At 39.9% G+C, this 16496-nt stretch overlaps 1 protein-coding gene across 10 annotated transcripts in view; it reads left to right on the top strand.

The window, feature by feature from the left end:
* Nucleotides 1–1089: 1089 nt before the first annotated feature.
* CCDC25 (coiled-coil domain containing 25) overlaps nt 1090–16496 on the top strand; it is a 41297-nt gene continuing 25890 nt past the window's right edge. For 2 of the 10 annotated variants that reach the window (XM_084883201.1, XM_084883204.1), the window contains exons 1-3: nt 1090–1222; nt 7314–7361; nt 13327–13366. In XM_084883201.1, coding sequence (XP_084739327.1) covers nt 1198–1222; nt 7314–7361; nt 13327–13366 — 113 coding nt within the window. In that variant the 5' untranslated portion in view covers nt 1090–1197. Of the gene's footprint in view, nt 1223–7313; nt 7402–8650; nt 8710–13326; nt 13367–16496 lie in introns of those variants that run through there. The other 8 variants (XM_084883208.1, XM_084883202.1, XM_084883209.1 and 5 more) reach the window with 8 other exon arrangements.

The following is a 16496-nucleotide window of genomic DNA, read 5'->3' on the forward strand; positions in this document are numbered from 1 at the left end:
GTGGAGTGAACACCCAGCTGTGAAGAAGACAAACAGTTTCTGTTCTTCTGGGAGCCCAGGTGGGTCAGGGGATGGGGTTGGGGGTGGGAAAGCATATAAAACCAACTGATAAGCCTCAGGACTTAACCTTCCACTGGGTGAAGGTTCTGAAAACAAATTCAGCTAATGACATTTTTCTTTTCTTTTTTTAATATATTTTATTGATTTTTTTACAGAGAGGAAGGGAAAGGGATAGAGAGTTAGAAACATCGATGAGAGAGAAACATCAATCAGCTGCCTCCTGCACTTCAGTCGACAGGCTGACGCTCTATCCACTGAGCCAAACCAGTTTCGGTGACATTTTTTAAGATGGTGGCATTTGCCCTGACCAAGGGTCCCAAGTTCGATTCCAGTCAAGGGCATGTACCTTGGTTGCGGGCTCATCCCCAGTGTGGAGTGTGCAGAAGGCAGCTGATTGATGTTTCTAACTCTTTAACCCTCTCCCTTCCTCTCTGTAAAAAATCAATAAAATATATATTTTTTAAAAGATGGTGGCATTTCAAGGGGATTGGGGTAGGTAAAAAAGGGTATGGGGGGGGCGCTAAACAGTGATGGAGACTTGACTTGGGATGGTGAGTGCACAGTACAAATGTATATTATTACAATTGTACACCTGAAACCCATGTTGCCCAATAAACTCAATTTTAAAGAAGAATAGCCCTATCTGGTTTGGCTCAGTGGATAGAGTGTCCGCCTACGGACTGAAAGGTCCCAGGTTTGATTCCAGTCAAGAGCATGTACCTTGGTTGCGGGCACATCCCTAGTAAGGGGTTTGCAGGAGGCAGCTGGTCGATGTTTCTCTCTCATCAATGTTTATAACTCTCTATCCCTCTCCCTTCTTCTCTGTAAAATAATCAATAAGATATATATTTTCTTTAAAAAGAATAAAAATAATATATGGCTTTTCCCACTGTATTTCCCAACCACCAGTCGTCCTGGCACCATCCTCTGGGCCCAGAAACACCGCGGCCCCGCCCAACGCCCTCCTCCGCGCCAGAATAAAACATGGCGCCCCCGGAGCCTGCGTTATGACGCTGCCCAACATCCGCCGGAAGTGCGCGCAGAGGCTCCCGGGAACCGGCGGCCTCGGGTCTGGTATCCGGAGCTTCGAGAATCGGGTGGTGCCGCTCCACGCCGGAGTCGCCCGCCGCCGCGATCATGGTGTTCTACTTCACCAGCAGCGGTGAGTGGGCGCCGCGACCCCGGCGTCCCTGCCCCGCGGGGCGCTCCCGAAGCCGGGCTCCCCCCAGGCTGTCGCGGAGCCTGGACCTCGCTGGGAAGCGCCTCCTCCGCGCTGGCTGCCTCTGCCCGCGCCCTCCCGGTCCCCTGTGCCGTTCTTTCCGGTGGTCTCCCTCCGAGTGCCCCCTCCTCTGGGTCTGGGGGTGGGGGGTCTGCGGAGGGACTCTCCTCCCCCCTCTCCCCCCCCCGCCCCGCGGTCTAATCATCCGGGAGTTGCGTTATCTGGAATTGGGCAGTTTGTGGGCTTCTTGACACCTCATTTCAAGACCCACTACTACCACCACCGCTACCGTGGCCTTTATTCTGCCTGTGCCCTGGTAATTATGCACTTTGATTAAAAAAAAAAAAAAAAAAAAAAAAAAAAAAAAAAAAAAAAAAGACACTTGCCAGCAACTCTGCCTTATGGCAAGCACGCCCTGGCCTTCTAGGGTCTGAGATGCAACAGAGAGCCATGAAAAGACCCTAGAATGGCAATAAAGCCACTCCCTGGGCAGAATTGACGTCTCGGATCTTGAGAAGTGACATCGGATGATGTTTCTGGTTTGTTGTTGGCATTCAGTGCTGTGCCTAGACTTCGTTTCTCGGCTTATGTGGTTCCCTTTGCTAAAATCAGTGCCCAGTTTTAAGTACTACACCCTTAAGACAGCTCTAGCTTATCTTCTTCAAATGCCTTTCCCGACCCAGCTCCCATCCGAGAGATTGCTTTGATACACCTCTTGGATACACTCCTTAACACTCCGTGTATACCTGTGGCATTGTACGTAAGGTAGTAAATGCCATCTGCCTGAGCTGGAGTGTAAACCCCTGGAAGGCAGGGACCAGATGTCTTCTCTTTATCCTGTTTTCCTAGCAGAGTGCCTGGCTCATAATAGTTACTCAGTAGATGGCTTGTTGGGTAAATGAATGTAATAGTTTTACTTAATAATAACACACTTTGCTGTTGCTACTGACCCTGCTTGCTTGTTAAAGGTGAGCTCCATGTTGTTTTGCCCCCCCCCCCCCTTTTTAATGGGTACGTAGCGTTTTGTACTTTCTCTGTAGAGATGAGAACATTGGGGTCCAGACCCAATCTACTCAATTACACGGTCACATCCCATTATTTTTCTCAGTACAATAGTTTAGACTTCCACAGTGTGCCATATGCTATTTCTCTGCCTCTGTAGATCTGGTTTGTCGTACCCATATTAAAATCTACACACTACATTCAAACTAGCCTGACAGCATTCATAGGCCCCTGAGCTCATTTTCAGTCCTTCCTCTGTTCTGTTTTGCGCCCTCTGTCATAAGATCACTTGAGCATCTCTTTGGAGTTTCTCCACTCGTGAAAGTCCCCAACAACATAGATATCTATTCAAGTTTGAAAGGGAACAAAAAGTACAGGCAGGGTATACAGGTATTAAATTATTTTTATGCTGGTTACCTTATTCTCCTCAAAGCTTATTCTAATTCTTTGAGCACTAGTCATACATATGCAAGTGCCCTTAATAGAACAAGAGTGCTTCAGCCAGTTTGTGAATCATATTTTTCTCATTGGTTTCCATTATAATGTCAGAATTGCTTTCTGTGGGAAAAATATTTAGCCTCTAATAAAACTGCATTTGTGCAGCAAATCTTTTAAAATTGCAAAGTTAATGGGAAAATTATAACTTTTCCAGGGAAATAGTAAAACTACATATTCCAAACAGGAAGAAAAAAAAACAAAACAAACAAAAAAAAACTTGAAATGCAGAATCTTTAGGAAATGACTTCGTAGAGATAGCCAAGCTTTCAACCAAGTGGTTACCACATAAAACATTTTTTAAAAATGGGGAGAAAAGTCTCAGTAGGAAGTGTTTGCCGTTCCTTTTGTTTTAAGATTAGTATCTCTGACTAAAATCTGTTCAATTTTATTCTTTCATGCTTTCTCATAATGGCATAATGAGACATTCGCTTTATCGTATTTCCAATATCAAATTCAAGATCATATGTTTTATGGACCCATAAAATACTTGCACTTTGCTCATTAAGTCCACTGGTACTTTTAGTACCTTTAATAGCATCTATCTTAGGATAAATTGTTCTGTAAAGTATGAGATTATCACCGAGCCTCTAAAATTGGGTTGGTTGCTACACCTGAATCAGGTCTCAAGATGATTCTTTCCCATACTAATCAACCCTTTTATTTGGGTGAGAATAATAAAATAATCCAGTTTATTTTTTCTTTATTTGCTTCTTGATCAGCAATCATCCTCATTTTATTTTTAATTTTCTATTTTGACATAATTGCAGTCTTTCAAAAAAGTTCTAAGAACAGTAAAATATTTCCTTTTTATTTTTCTCTTAGATTCCCCAAATTCTAACATTTTACCTTTTCTAACCAAATTCTAACATTTGTCTTATCTTAATTTTCCCCTTTGCTCTAACCCCCACAGACACAGACATGCACAATATTTTCTCCTGAACAATTTGTTAGTAAGTTGCAATTTACCCTTAAATACTTAAGTATTTTTTTCTAAACTAAGGACATTATCTCAGCGTTTTTCAACCGCTGTTCTGCCGCGAGATGTTGCCTGGTGTGCCGTAGGTGCAGACAAGACAAGAATTTTATAATTTTTCACTATTTTGTTTACTTAATATTTCATAATAAAGTAATTATAAAATACTTTCTTTGTGTTTATTTGATTCCTATTCAAGAGAATTACTTTATATATAGTCAATATAGGCACAGAGTTAAATTTTTTAACATTTTCTAATGGTGGTGTGCCTCGTGATTTTTTTCATGAAACAAGTGTGCCTTTGCCCAAAAAAGGTTGAAAAACACTGCATTATCTTATTAATTTTTAAAATACATTTTTATTAATTTCGGAGAGAGGAAGGAAGAGGGAGAGGGAGAGAGAAACATCAGTGATGAAAGAGAATCATTGGCGCCTTCTGCATGCCCCCTTCTGGGCATGTGCCCTTGGCCGGGAAGGAACCTGGAACCATTCAGTCCGTAGGCTGATTGATGCTCTATCCGCTTACCCAAACCAGCTAGAGCAAGGACATTCTCTTATTAAAAGTCATTCTTTAATAAGGAAATTAACATTGCCACAGTGCTATTATCTAATCAGCCTTTACTAAGTTTTCATCAGTGTCCTAATAATCCTATATAATAAAGATATAATATGCAAATGTTCGTTAAGCGGTGAAGCATAATGACTGACTAAGTAATGACCAGATCTCAGATTAGCTGGAGGGCGGAGGGTGGGGAAGTGAGGCGAGCTATCAGCAGGTAGCTGAGAGCTACAGGAGGGGGCAGGGCAGCAAGCTGTGGGGAAGGGAATCGGGGAGGAGGGAGCTACTGGTGCACGGATTTGTGCGCGGGGCTACTAGTGTATAAGAAAGGAAAATTACAAATCATTGCATTCAGTTGTCATTCATTACTCTTTAGTCTCTTCTAATCTGGAGCATGTGCTCAGTCTCTGCCTTTCATGACTCAGTTAGTTGAATTGTTTTGTAGAATGCCTCTCAGTTTGGGTTACTAGCAGTTAATGTTCTTAATCATCTCATTTTATAGGTCAACCATCCAAACAGTCATCTGTCATTCTCTTGGCTTAAGTTAGATAGCTTGGCCAACACAAACAGCTTTATTTTATTTCAATCATTTTAAAAATTAATTTTGTTCTGAATGCAAAAACCAACTGTATATTCTCTGAGAAAACTAAGGTAACTTGTTAAGCTGTAGATCCTTCTGTACATACAAAGAAAATGGGTGCATATATTAAAAAAAGATATTTAATTATGTATATGCAAACTACATATATATATTGTATTTTTACCAATTGAATCTTACTATATATAGAAAGACAAAAATGTGGGCATCTCTTTTTAAATGGGTACATTGCATTTTTAAATGGATATACTATAATGTGTTTAGTATAATTAGTGTTTAGATTGTAAAAAGAACATCGTTGCTTGATGAAGTATTTAATTAGTAGGATGTATTCCAAGTGGTGACATAGGATTAACAAGGTACATGTATCAACATGTATAATATTATTGTCAGGTTGTGCAGAGAAACTCTGAAACACTTTTTAGTTTTATTCCTGTACTTTTGACATTTACTATATGCCATGCTAAGGCCTTATCATGCTAATATAGTGCTCAGTTGTAGATAAGTACCATATTTCAGTTAGCTAATCAAGGCAAACATTCTCTCCTTTCAAGCTATTTCAACTATTGTACTTTCAAGTAATTATGGATTGTAGTCATTATAACTGCTAATTGAAGGCATTGGGAGTTTTCTTTCCCCAAGAGAGAGAACCACAATTGATGACTTAGGAGTGCTTCATTACTGAAAGTACAGGCAATCCTGAATTTTAGAATCTACAATGAAAGAATGCTGCTCTTTGGCAGCAGCTCCACTCGCATATGGTAGTTCTGTGTTCTGGAGTGACAGCCAACAGACTGCCTAGCCCAGTGGTCGGCAAACTCAGTCAACAGAGCCAAATATCAACAGTACAACGATTGAAATTTCTTTTGAGAGCTGAAAACTGACTTTTGCGCATGGGCCATGAAGTTTCAATCGCACTGTATGTGTGCGTGCCCGAACATGGTATTTTGTGGAAGAGCAACACAAGGGGCCAAAAAGCCACATGTGGCCCGAGAGCCACAGTTTGCCGACCACTGGCCTAGCCCAACCTTTGCCACCTGTGTGTCAGGCTTTGTAGACTGAGAACCCAGTAACTAGGAATTTAGATCTAAATGGGATCAAATAAGTTTAGGTAGACTAACTTGGAAACCAGGACCCAGTTAGCATATCAGTTAGAAAACTTAACTTTTTGTTTTACTCCAATGGGATGCCCTTGTTAAACACTAGCTCGGCAAAATAAATGTCATTCCTAAGGTAATCCATACCTGGAATATTTGGTTTGATTTAGGATAATGGTTCCTAACGCTGATTTCACACTAGAATCACTTGGAGATCTTAAAAACAAAAACAAAAACAGAGCCTGCCCCCAGAGATCAGGATTTGGTTAGTCTTAGGTGGAGCTGAGGTATCATTAGGCGATTCTAATATGTAATCAGAATTCAGAGTAACATTTCATGACTTTTACAATGTCACTTTTACAAGTTTAAGAGTCATGTTTCTTCCTAATGGAACAGGGATCCCATTATAATTTGTAGCACACCTGAAATGCAATTTAATATTTGCTAACTAGAATTATGAAAAATAAAACTTGACTAAGTATAGGAACCTATTTTTAAGTGATGGGGTGAAGGTATTGTATTGTGTTTTTTTGTTTTTGATTCTTTTGAAGAAGGCAAAAGCAAAGGACTGAACTAAAATTGCATTAAACTCTATTCAGGAAAGTAGCTATTCTATATAATCTTATATAATAAAAGCCTAATATGCTAAGTGTCCAGTCGTCCGTTCAACCAATCAAAGCATAATATGCTAATGATATACTAAGGCCCACTATGACGTGCACTGACCACCAGGGGGCAGATGTTCTGACCCGTAGGTTAGCTTGCTGCTGGGGTCCGGCTGATTGGGACTGAGCAAGATGGGCCGGACACTCCCTGGAGCCCTCCCATGGTTCCTCCCCAGCTGGCCAACCTCCCATGTTCCTCCCAAGCCCCAATCGTGTGCCGGTGGGGTCCATCGGCCTGGCCTGTGCCCTCACTATCTGGGGCCCCTCAGGGGATATTGGAGAGCTGGTTTTGACCTGATCCCACAGGCCAGGCCAAGGGACCCCACTGGTGCACGAATTTGTGCATTGGGCCTCTACTTTTTAATAAGGGTCTGTAAACTTCCTGTTTGGGCCAGATTGTAAATATGTTAGACTTTGTGTGCCATGTCTCTATGGCTTGTTCTTTCTTGTTTTGCTTTTTTCAACCTGCTGAAACATAAAAATCATTCTTAGCTTGAGGTCTGTCTAAAAACAGGGCTGGATTTGGCCTATCGGCCATGTTTTTTGTCAACCCCAAATCGAAGCATTTGTCGCTTGTTTTTCCTGTGAAACACTTTTGGTGATGAAGTTATCTAACCACTTTTTATTTTTGTTTTGTCTTAGTTAACTCATCTGCTTACACTATTTACATGGGAAAGGATAAATATGAAAGTAAGTTTTCCAAAGCATTTGATTTTGAAATTTCCAGAAGGTAAGTGTTAATGGCTTTTCCCCAATGGTTTTTTGGATCTGAGTTTTCAGCTACTACTAACACATTATAAATAACTATAAGGGATTAATCTTTCTAAAATTTAGTTATATTGATGATATTTTAGCTAATTGAACCACCTTTTGCTCAATAGAAACTTTACAAAGAGTTTTGATTTAGGTTGATATGAATCAGGTTAACCTTTGCTAATTTAGATTAAATAAAAATAATCTGTGACTTGGACTTTGAAAAGATCATTTTCTGCACATTTTTACCACATTTAAGGTTAGTGGAAACATATCTGATAGTTTTCTGGGCTGAAGATGGCTCTTCTTTATTTTTATTGTTAAGAGTATTACAGATGTCCCCATTTCACCCCCTTTGCCCACCTTCACTCAGTCCCTACCCCCTGAAGATGGCTCTTAAGTCATGAAATATTAACAGTTTTAACTTTGTTGACCATTCTTTTCAGAATGAAATACATTATTTCATACCGTACCCAATCATATAACTAAATGGTGTACACACTTACATAACTAGAACAAAAATTTACCAAAAAATCCATATTATTTGCTGTGCCCTCTGTTTTCAGTTTTTTCATGTTTTAAAAGCTAAACACAACTTGTTAGATTGTGTTTTTGACTCACTCATGAATTGGAACTAAATTTTAAAAAGAAAAACATTGCCTGAGGGATAACCTTTTGACTGCAGGATGGAGATGAAAGTGAAATTTAGCTTTCTTAATCCGGGGAGCAGTGAATCTACAGAACTGACCCTCAGGGTACGGAACACAGAAGTGAGGAGAAAAGGACAATAAGAGCTCCAGAGAAAAATGCCAGAATTACTCTTCTTTAGGCTTGGAGGACACACTGCTTATCTCTCAGGGTTGTGTAATGTTTTGGAAAAGATAGCTTTTAAGTCAAGCCAATTAGAGTTACAATTCCAGTTTTTTAGCAAACTAGCTATAGTTTCTTAACCTCTTTGAACTTCAGGTTTGTTAGCTGTAAGAAGATGATTAAGAGGTGGTATCTACCTTGCAGGGTTGTGAGGATTAATGAAAGAGCCTGAGTAAAGTATCTGAGCCATAGTGGGCACTGGAGCATCTTTAGTTCCTCAAAGCTGCCTCCTCCCTCACTGGGAACACTCATGGTTGATGGCTTTGCCTTAGTAGTCTGAGAGCTGGCTAATTCACTACAATCACCTTTCTTTAACCTCCAGGTATTGCTTTCTGTTTCTTTTCTAAAACCATCAGTGTCTGTTCTAGGTGCAGTTTGAAACTGGCAACAGTTTAAACTTGATCCTTTAAAAGAGGCAAGTATAACATTCTTCAGTATGAGATATTTTACATTAATGAAATAAATAAGGCCAAAAATTAAAAGATGTCAAAGAGCAGTGATGTAATTATATACAGGGTGTCCCCAAAAAACGTATACACACTCTTTTGGGATAGCTCAATTGATGTATCTTTTCAGATTTAACCCGTTGGAATTATTAATTACTCAAAGTGTGTATACATTTTTGGGGGGGTCCCTATAGTTAGTATACTTATTTATATTTAGGATATGACATGTGCATAATATATAGCATATATATGATATATAATAATGTGATGGGTAATTGTTATATATAGTTATAAATCAGATCTATATAAATAGTTTAGAACCTTGCTATAATACTGGTTGCTATAAAGCAGAATCAGTATAAAGCAAGACTACCACATCCTACCCAAGAGAGAAAAGCAAAACAGAATAATGTAACTTACTTATAATGAATTTATGACATTGATTCTAGGTGTGACTTAATGGTTTGCAGCACAGAAAAGTAGTGGAAGCATAGGGTCAAGTTTCTTATAAGAACTTTTTTATTATTTTGATTTTTTTGTTTTGTTTTTTTGAGAGAGAGGGAGGGAGAAAGAAACATTGATTCGTTACCTCCTGCATGCCACCTCCTCACTCCCACCCCCACCAGGGATCAGGCTGAAACCTGAGCCTGGGCCCTAACCCAGAATCAAACAATACCCAACCAACTCAGCCACACAGGCTAGGGCAGAAGATATAACATTTTTAAAGCACCCTATCCTAGTGCTCCTACCACATCACACTTAATTTCTAATAGCTTTGATGACTTCAGACTAAGGGCTGGATGGAATATAAATGCATTTTTTTGAATTTTTTACTTTCACTAAACAGCTTTCAGGTGTATTCCTCTTTTAAGCCAGTAGGTGTCACCAGGGAGCCAAACATTGCCTAAGAAAAAGGTTTTTAGATTTCCCTTATTTTTTCATTACCCTTCTGCTATTTGCTCAGCTTCCCACTTAAGCTAGTAGATGGCCCTTCAGAGAACTCATGGTGCCTGTAGTTGCTAAGAGTACCTTCAAACAAGGTTTACCATCCTTTTGCTTTTCTGGGAAAGAAATACCCCATTGAATTGAATAGATAATACTTTTTTTGGGTACATTTTTAAAAAAAATTTCAGAGAGGAAGGAAGAGCGAGAAAGAAACATCGATGATGAGAATCATTTATCGTCTGCCTCCTGCATGCCCCCTCTGGGAAATGAGCCCCCGAGGGCACAACCCGAGCATGTGCCCTTAACCAGAATTGAACTAGGGAACCTTCAGTCCACAGACTGACACTCTGTCCACTGAGCCAAACCGGCTAGGGCTCTTGGATACATATTAGATTATATATTATTTTGTTTATCTTAGAATTTTTAAATTTGTGTCTAATACTTCAATGGTGTCTGTATTAAACACAATTAATTACTAATTATTCATAGCTATGAGAAGTACAGGTTGGGCAAAAGCAGATTTACAGTTTTTCATATAGAAAATAATACAATAATTTATAAACAAGAACAAACTGTTTTTGCATACTCAGAACTAAAACCTACTTTTGCCCCACTCTGTTTTATATGGATATAATCTTTCTGTGGTGATATATATATATTATTTGACTTAAAAATGTGCATAAAGTTTGAATCCTTTCCTTTTAGAAATGCACCTTAAGGAAATAATCAGATATATGGACATACTTATTTTAAAACTAGAGGCCTGATGCATGAAGGTTCATGCAAGAATGGGCCTTCCTTCCCCTGGCTGTTGGCACTGCCTTCACTCTGGCCAGAGCCGCCTGCCTTTCCGCCTTCCCACACTGCCCAGAGTCTTGGAGCGGCTGGGGTGGTGTGGAATGCCTGGTTCATCACCATGGCGACAATACCCTGCCCCCAGCCACTCAGCACTCATGTATGTAAATTAACCTGCCATCTTTGTTGGGTTAATTTGCATATTCCTGATTGGCTGGTGGGAGTCCAGAAGGTACGGTCAATTAGCATTGATAGGTAGGTATTTATTGGAGTAATCCAAATGTCAACAACAATCCAAATGTAAGTTTATCCATATGATAGAATTAAGTTATTACATTTATTGGTTGATTCTGGTATGTGTCCTGACTGGGGATCGAACCTGCAATTTTGGTATATACTCTAACCAATTGAGCTGTACTGGCTGGATGAGAGAGACCTTACTTTTAACATTTAGCCATTTCTTCTATTTTATTTCCACGTGACAGAATTGAGACGAACTTTATTTTCTTTTTTTATACTTTGAGTGTTTGATTTATTCTTTTATTTTCTGTAATTTTATAATTGAGAAGATTTTTTTTTAAGAAGTAAAATGTAATGCCATTGGTTTTAGCAAAAGCATTTTTACAGTCAAACCTTGGTTGTTGACCAAAATTTCAGTTTTTGAGCTGACAACCTTTTCAGAATACCTCAGCATAATAAAAAGCATCTCTTAGGCAACCAAGGAGAGAATGCTTTTGTTGCTGGCTAAATCTACCTTTAGCACAATTCAAAGCTTAAAGAGGCCGTCAGGAGTACTAATGTTGGTAGGGGTGTAAAAGTGCTCACCAAACAGCTAGTATGGGCAATTGAATGGAGTGAAAACTGTTGTTGATTTGGATAAAGAAAAAGCAGTTAGTTGATGATAGCATTTAGTAGGCAGTGATATATGAAAACTTCCTTTAAGGTTAGTACAGTGGTCGGCAAACTCATTAGTCAACAGAGCAGCAAACCGTGGCTCGAGAGCCGCAGTTTGCCAACCACTGGGCTAGTAGGGGATGGTTTAATGTAAGAAAAGAAGTATATTTATTTATAGATTAAGAAGTTCACTAGACATGTACTGTATATAAGAAGTTCATTAGACATGAACTGTATATAAGAATCATTTGGGGATGAACTAATTCAATTTACATTATTTCTAGAGGGAAAAAATGATTTGGTTTTTAACAAATTGCTTCTTAAGCAGACTTCTGGTACGAATTAAGTTCAAGAACTGAGGTTTCACTGTATAAGTGTTATTTCAGTGATTCAATTTTCTAAGATAAGCATGTCAAGCTCAAAGGCTAACACAGGCCAAATAAGGTTTAAGTTTATGTGGGCTGCAAAAACCCAAAAGCTTCAATTGTCATAGGAACGTAGGTTTGTTTTGATACAGACATGCTGAATACAAAGGGCTGAAGTAAATGAGTAATCATTAACATCAAATAATAATAGAATATTTTAATAAAAATTAATATTTTTTCTTCAGCATTAATTTACCAGGCCCAGAATAACTGCACAAATTAATAAGTGTAACACAAACCTATTTTCTTGTTCTCTGAAAGTGAAATATTTCCTTTTGCACACACCAAACAAGTCAGTACAAGACTAATGACTTGGCAGTCGGCTGCTAACGTATTTGCTGTTAGTATTAGTGGAAAGAAATGGTGTGCCTGCCTGTAAGGCCTGTAAGGAAAATAAATGCAACACAATTATAGTAATCAGTCATTAGCGAACATTGTAGTTCGTTATTAATAATTATGTATAACAGAATATTGTAAAAATTAAGTTATGAAATTTTTATTAAAACATTTCTTACATATCATTATATTGGCTGGGGCCACAAAAATATTCGTTGTGGGCACAAGTTTGACATGCTTGTTTTAAGACATCATCTAACTACTTAACTGCTCTGATTTGTCAGTTTTATTATCTTCAAATAGAACAATCTTTGAACTTTATAATATTATTATAAAATAATTATAACAATTATAATTGTCCAGTTGTAGAAACTATTTTTACAGAATTGTTAAGCATCAAAGACTCTGAATTACTCATTTCTTCTTTAAGGGAGGAAAACAAATTTGAGGAAAGGATTGATATTTCTCCCTTTCCAATCCTATATAATAAAGAACTAATATGCAAAAGGTCCTCACACCCTTACACTGTCACTCCATTATGGCTCAGACAGTCAACACTGGGGAAAGAGGAATGGGGATCAGCCAAACACAAATGAGCTCGCAAGAGAGGAATGGGGACCAACCAGACTGCTGCCTGGGAAAGAGAAAAGCCATCAACCCTGCAGGCCCAAGCACCAGCAGCTGGGGCTGCAGCCTGGGAGAGGGACAAACCGCCTGCCCCATAGTCCTGGGCACCTGCAGATGCAGCCCTGGGGCTGCAGCCAGCCCAAGGAGGGAATCATGGGTCCTGGGTGTTGGACAAGACAGAGGTGGTTAGAGGCGATCAGGCCAGCAGGGGAGTAGTTAGGGGTGATCAATCAGACCAGTAGGGGAGTAGTAAGGGGTGATCAGGCAGGCAAAGGTAGTTAGGGGCAATCAGACAGGCAGGCAGGAGGGATTAGGGGTGATCAGGTAGGCAGGCAAGCGGTTAGGAGCCAGTAGTCCCAGATTGCAAATGGCAGTTGGACATCCCCTGAGGGCCCCAGATTGAGAGGGTGCAGGCAGGGCCGAGGGGCATCCCTCCTGTGTCGTCCCCCCCCCCCCCCAACAATGCACTAATTTTGTGCACCAGGCCTCTAGTTATCTATTATCTGGCATATCTTCATTTGACAGTTTATTACTTTTTCTTTGTTCTCTTGTATCTCCCTATAGATGAGGATCTAATAAAGTATGGCTGGCCTGAAGATATTTGGTAAGTAACAATTTGGGTTCTGCTTTCAGTGGATCATTATTTACTTTCTTAGACCTGGCCAGCCACCCGAATCCTATGATTAAAATTTTTCCATCTTCTGCTTCCACTACTCATTCTGACCCTTGTGATGTCTGTCTCCTAGAGCCTCATTCTGCCTATAGAGTGGGATATGATCTCCACAGCTCCTAACACCCCTACCAAATGCTCTCCCCAAAGATCCTATTACTTTAATAATAATAATAATCTCTATCATAAAAAATCCCCATGATTGTGACGCCATCACGGTGGAACGACCAAAGACTGGTCATCGGGAGGTTGAGTGTGCGGCCGCCGGGGGGAAGGGAGGGGGACTTGACACAGGTGCGGGTGGGCGGGGCTGTGAGCTCTGCCAGGCGCGCGAAGGTGGGTGGGACCGTGTGATTTCACATGCTGGACTTCTAGTAATGAACAATATTGAGCATTTAACTACGTATATGTAAATGTTCACTCCATTAATACATTTAGTTTCAATCAACCCTGTGAAATAGTTACTGATATGCCCATTTTTCAGATAAGGAAACTAAGGCTACGAGAAACTGAATAGATCTGCTCTGGTTATTGCTGGCCTCTGGTTAGCTGTAGTTCTAAATCACAACTTCTCTGTCCCTCTAAGCTGCTACTCTTGGCTGCAGGTCACTTCTTTCTTCCCTCAAGCTGTGGCTGTGGATCTCTCTGGACCTCTTTTCTCCAAGTGGGCCCAGGTCCTTCACTTAATTCCCTACAGTGACAGAGTTAAGGCTGCCACTTTAAAAGAGTTGATTTTCAGTAAAGTATACAGCAGTGAACATTTAGTAGGAAAAATATTACAGAGACTAACTGAGGCTACCCCTAGACTCAGTTCACTTATTTTGTATCCTCAGACCTGTCTGTAGGCACGGCTAAAGGGTGCCTCCACTGCTGCCCCTTTATGAAGGGCTAATTCATGACCCCAGTGGAAATGCTTTCCTGTCTGTCTGCCTTCTCTAAAGTCTACATGCCAGGAACCAAGAGGCTTTAAGAACCAGAGGAATTTTAAAGTCTTTTTGTGCCCCCTGTCCCAGCACAGTGGCCCATCTTCTGGTATGTCATCGAGATAGACAATGCCTATTAGACTGTCCCTTACCTCAGGTGGACAGTTTGCACTGCTGAGGGCTTCTGGGCTGGCTGCTGCCTAACTTCCTAAGACCCTTGCTTGTAAGCCCCATGAAGACTGCTTTGTTAACTATTAGGTTCCCAGTACCTAGCATAAGACCTGGCACATGGGTTCAGTAACTGTTTGTTGACTTCCTAATCGACTAGCTCTCTGCCTGTGTAGAAATGATCTCCACTGGGCATTTTTTCACAATAATTGCATTCTGGTTATCTCCATTTTGAGCACCTGTCACCCCCAACGGATTGTTTCAGTTGCCCTTAAAACCCAAAGATTTCCAGACTCTGTCAAGGGGGATAAGAATGGCTGCACCTGTTATGTAATTACCTTTTGTAAATCTTTTAAAAATATTTTTAAAATTGATTTTGGAGAGTAAGGAAGAGGGAGAGAAATATAGAAACATCATTGATGAGAGAGAATCATTGATTGGCTGCTTTCTGCATGCCCCCCACTGGGGATTGAGCCTGCAACCCGGGACCTTTCATTTTGCAGGCCAATGCTCTATTCACTGAGCCAAACCAGCTAGGGCAAGACCCATGTTTTTATACATTGCCTGCCCTGAAGGTAGAATTGTACTTACTTGCCTGAAAATGGTGTATACCAGCAGTGATATTCCTATATGTGTTTTAGTACTTTGTCTATTTATTTATGAACCCATTAGATATATATTGAATTGTTTGTGTATGTCATTAGTCAAATTTTACATCAGGGCCTTTAAGGAAAATCAGAATGCAATGGGTATATATGGGAGTTGTAAATAGAGAAATGGTTTAAAACAAGGAATGGAAGAACTTACTCCTCAATTGAGCTTGCTTATTAATGGGGTGTTTTTCTAAGATCCTGAAAGGGAAAAATGGCATATGTAATTTCTAGATTTGGGCACAGACACACACACAAATTTTTCAGGGAAGTGGGGAATGCCAAACTGGAGATGATAATCTGTAGGAATCTTTTACATGGAGATGCAAATGAGTTAACCAGATGGGGGGAAAAATCAAGACATTATTTATACTCACTTCTTGCTATCAGTAATGGTTAAGAATAAAATCTAGCTTTGTCATAGGCTGCCAAAATGTATAATATTTTTCTGTATCCAAAGGGACTAGCAAGATGCTTAACCTCTTTAAAGAGGACATTAGAAACAGCATAATCTTAACCTTTATATAGAATTACACTGTGTGAACATTTCACTTGTGAAAAAATACATTAATGCCAAGAAAATGCCTAGAGAAGTATATGATGGTATGTGATGGTGCCTCCTTAGGGTTTTACTGTACATTCTTCAGTCTGGAAAGGCAAGGACTAAGGAAGAGATGACTAAAGTTAACAGAATCATAGAGTGACAATCTTGTGTTATCATGTGATGCTAGGATTCTGGGACATCTTGGTGTTGCAAGAGAGAAAGTCAACTTCATTTGGTGAATTGTAAAAATGAAAAACTTCCCAAAATATTTAATCAGGTGAAAAAGAAAGTATATTTTAAAAGATTTAATTAAATTGGTGGATGATAGAGCTGTAATGAAAGATAAATTTAGGACGTTGAGGTGGGAGAGCATTTGGAATTTTTTAGGACAGTTTCATAAAGGGCAATCACCATGCTCTCCTAGGAGATGTATCCTGGTGGTAGTGCCATTGCCAGATATAAGGCTGGGTGAATTCTCTGTTTACTATCTACATTCCTCACCTGACACTTCCAGCTCTGCTTGACATTCTCTTTGGATTGTTTTGCCCTCGCTTGAAACTCAGGATGTCCCAAACCAAACTCCTCAAATTTTACTCTAAATTGGTGCCCTCTCCTGCTGTAAGGTATTTCTGTCACTGGTCCTATAAATCTCCCACGGCTTGCAGCATTGGAGTCTTGCTGACTACTTTTATTCTCTTCTCTTCTTAACTAAATTCCTTGCCCTACTTTCTCTAAGTCCTGTGCTTCATTCAGGGACCTACCAAATCTGTTTGCCAGTG

Source organism: Pipistrellus hanaki (genome assembly GCF_964339955.1).
Source record: "Pipistrellus hanaki genome assembly, chromosome: 5".
Lineage (NCBI taxonomy): Eukaryota > Metazoa > Chordata > Mammalia > Chiroptera > Vespertilionidae > Pipistrellus > Pipistrellus hanaki.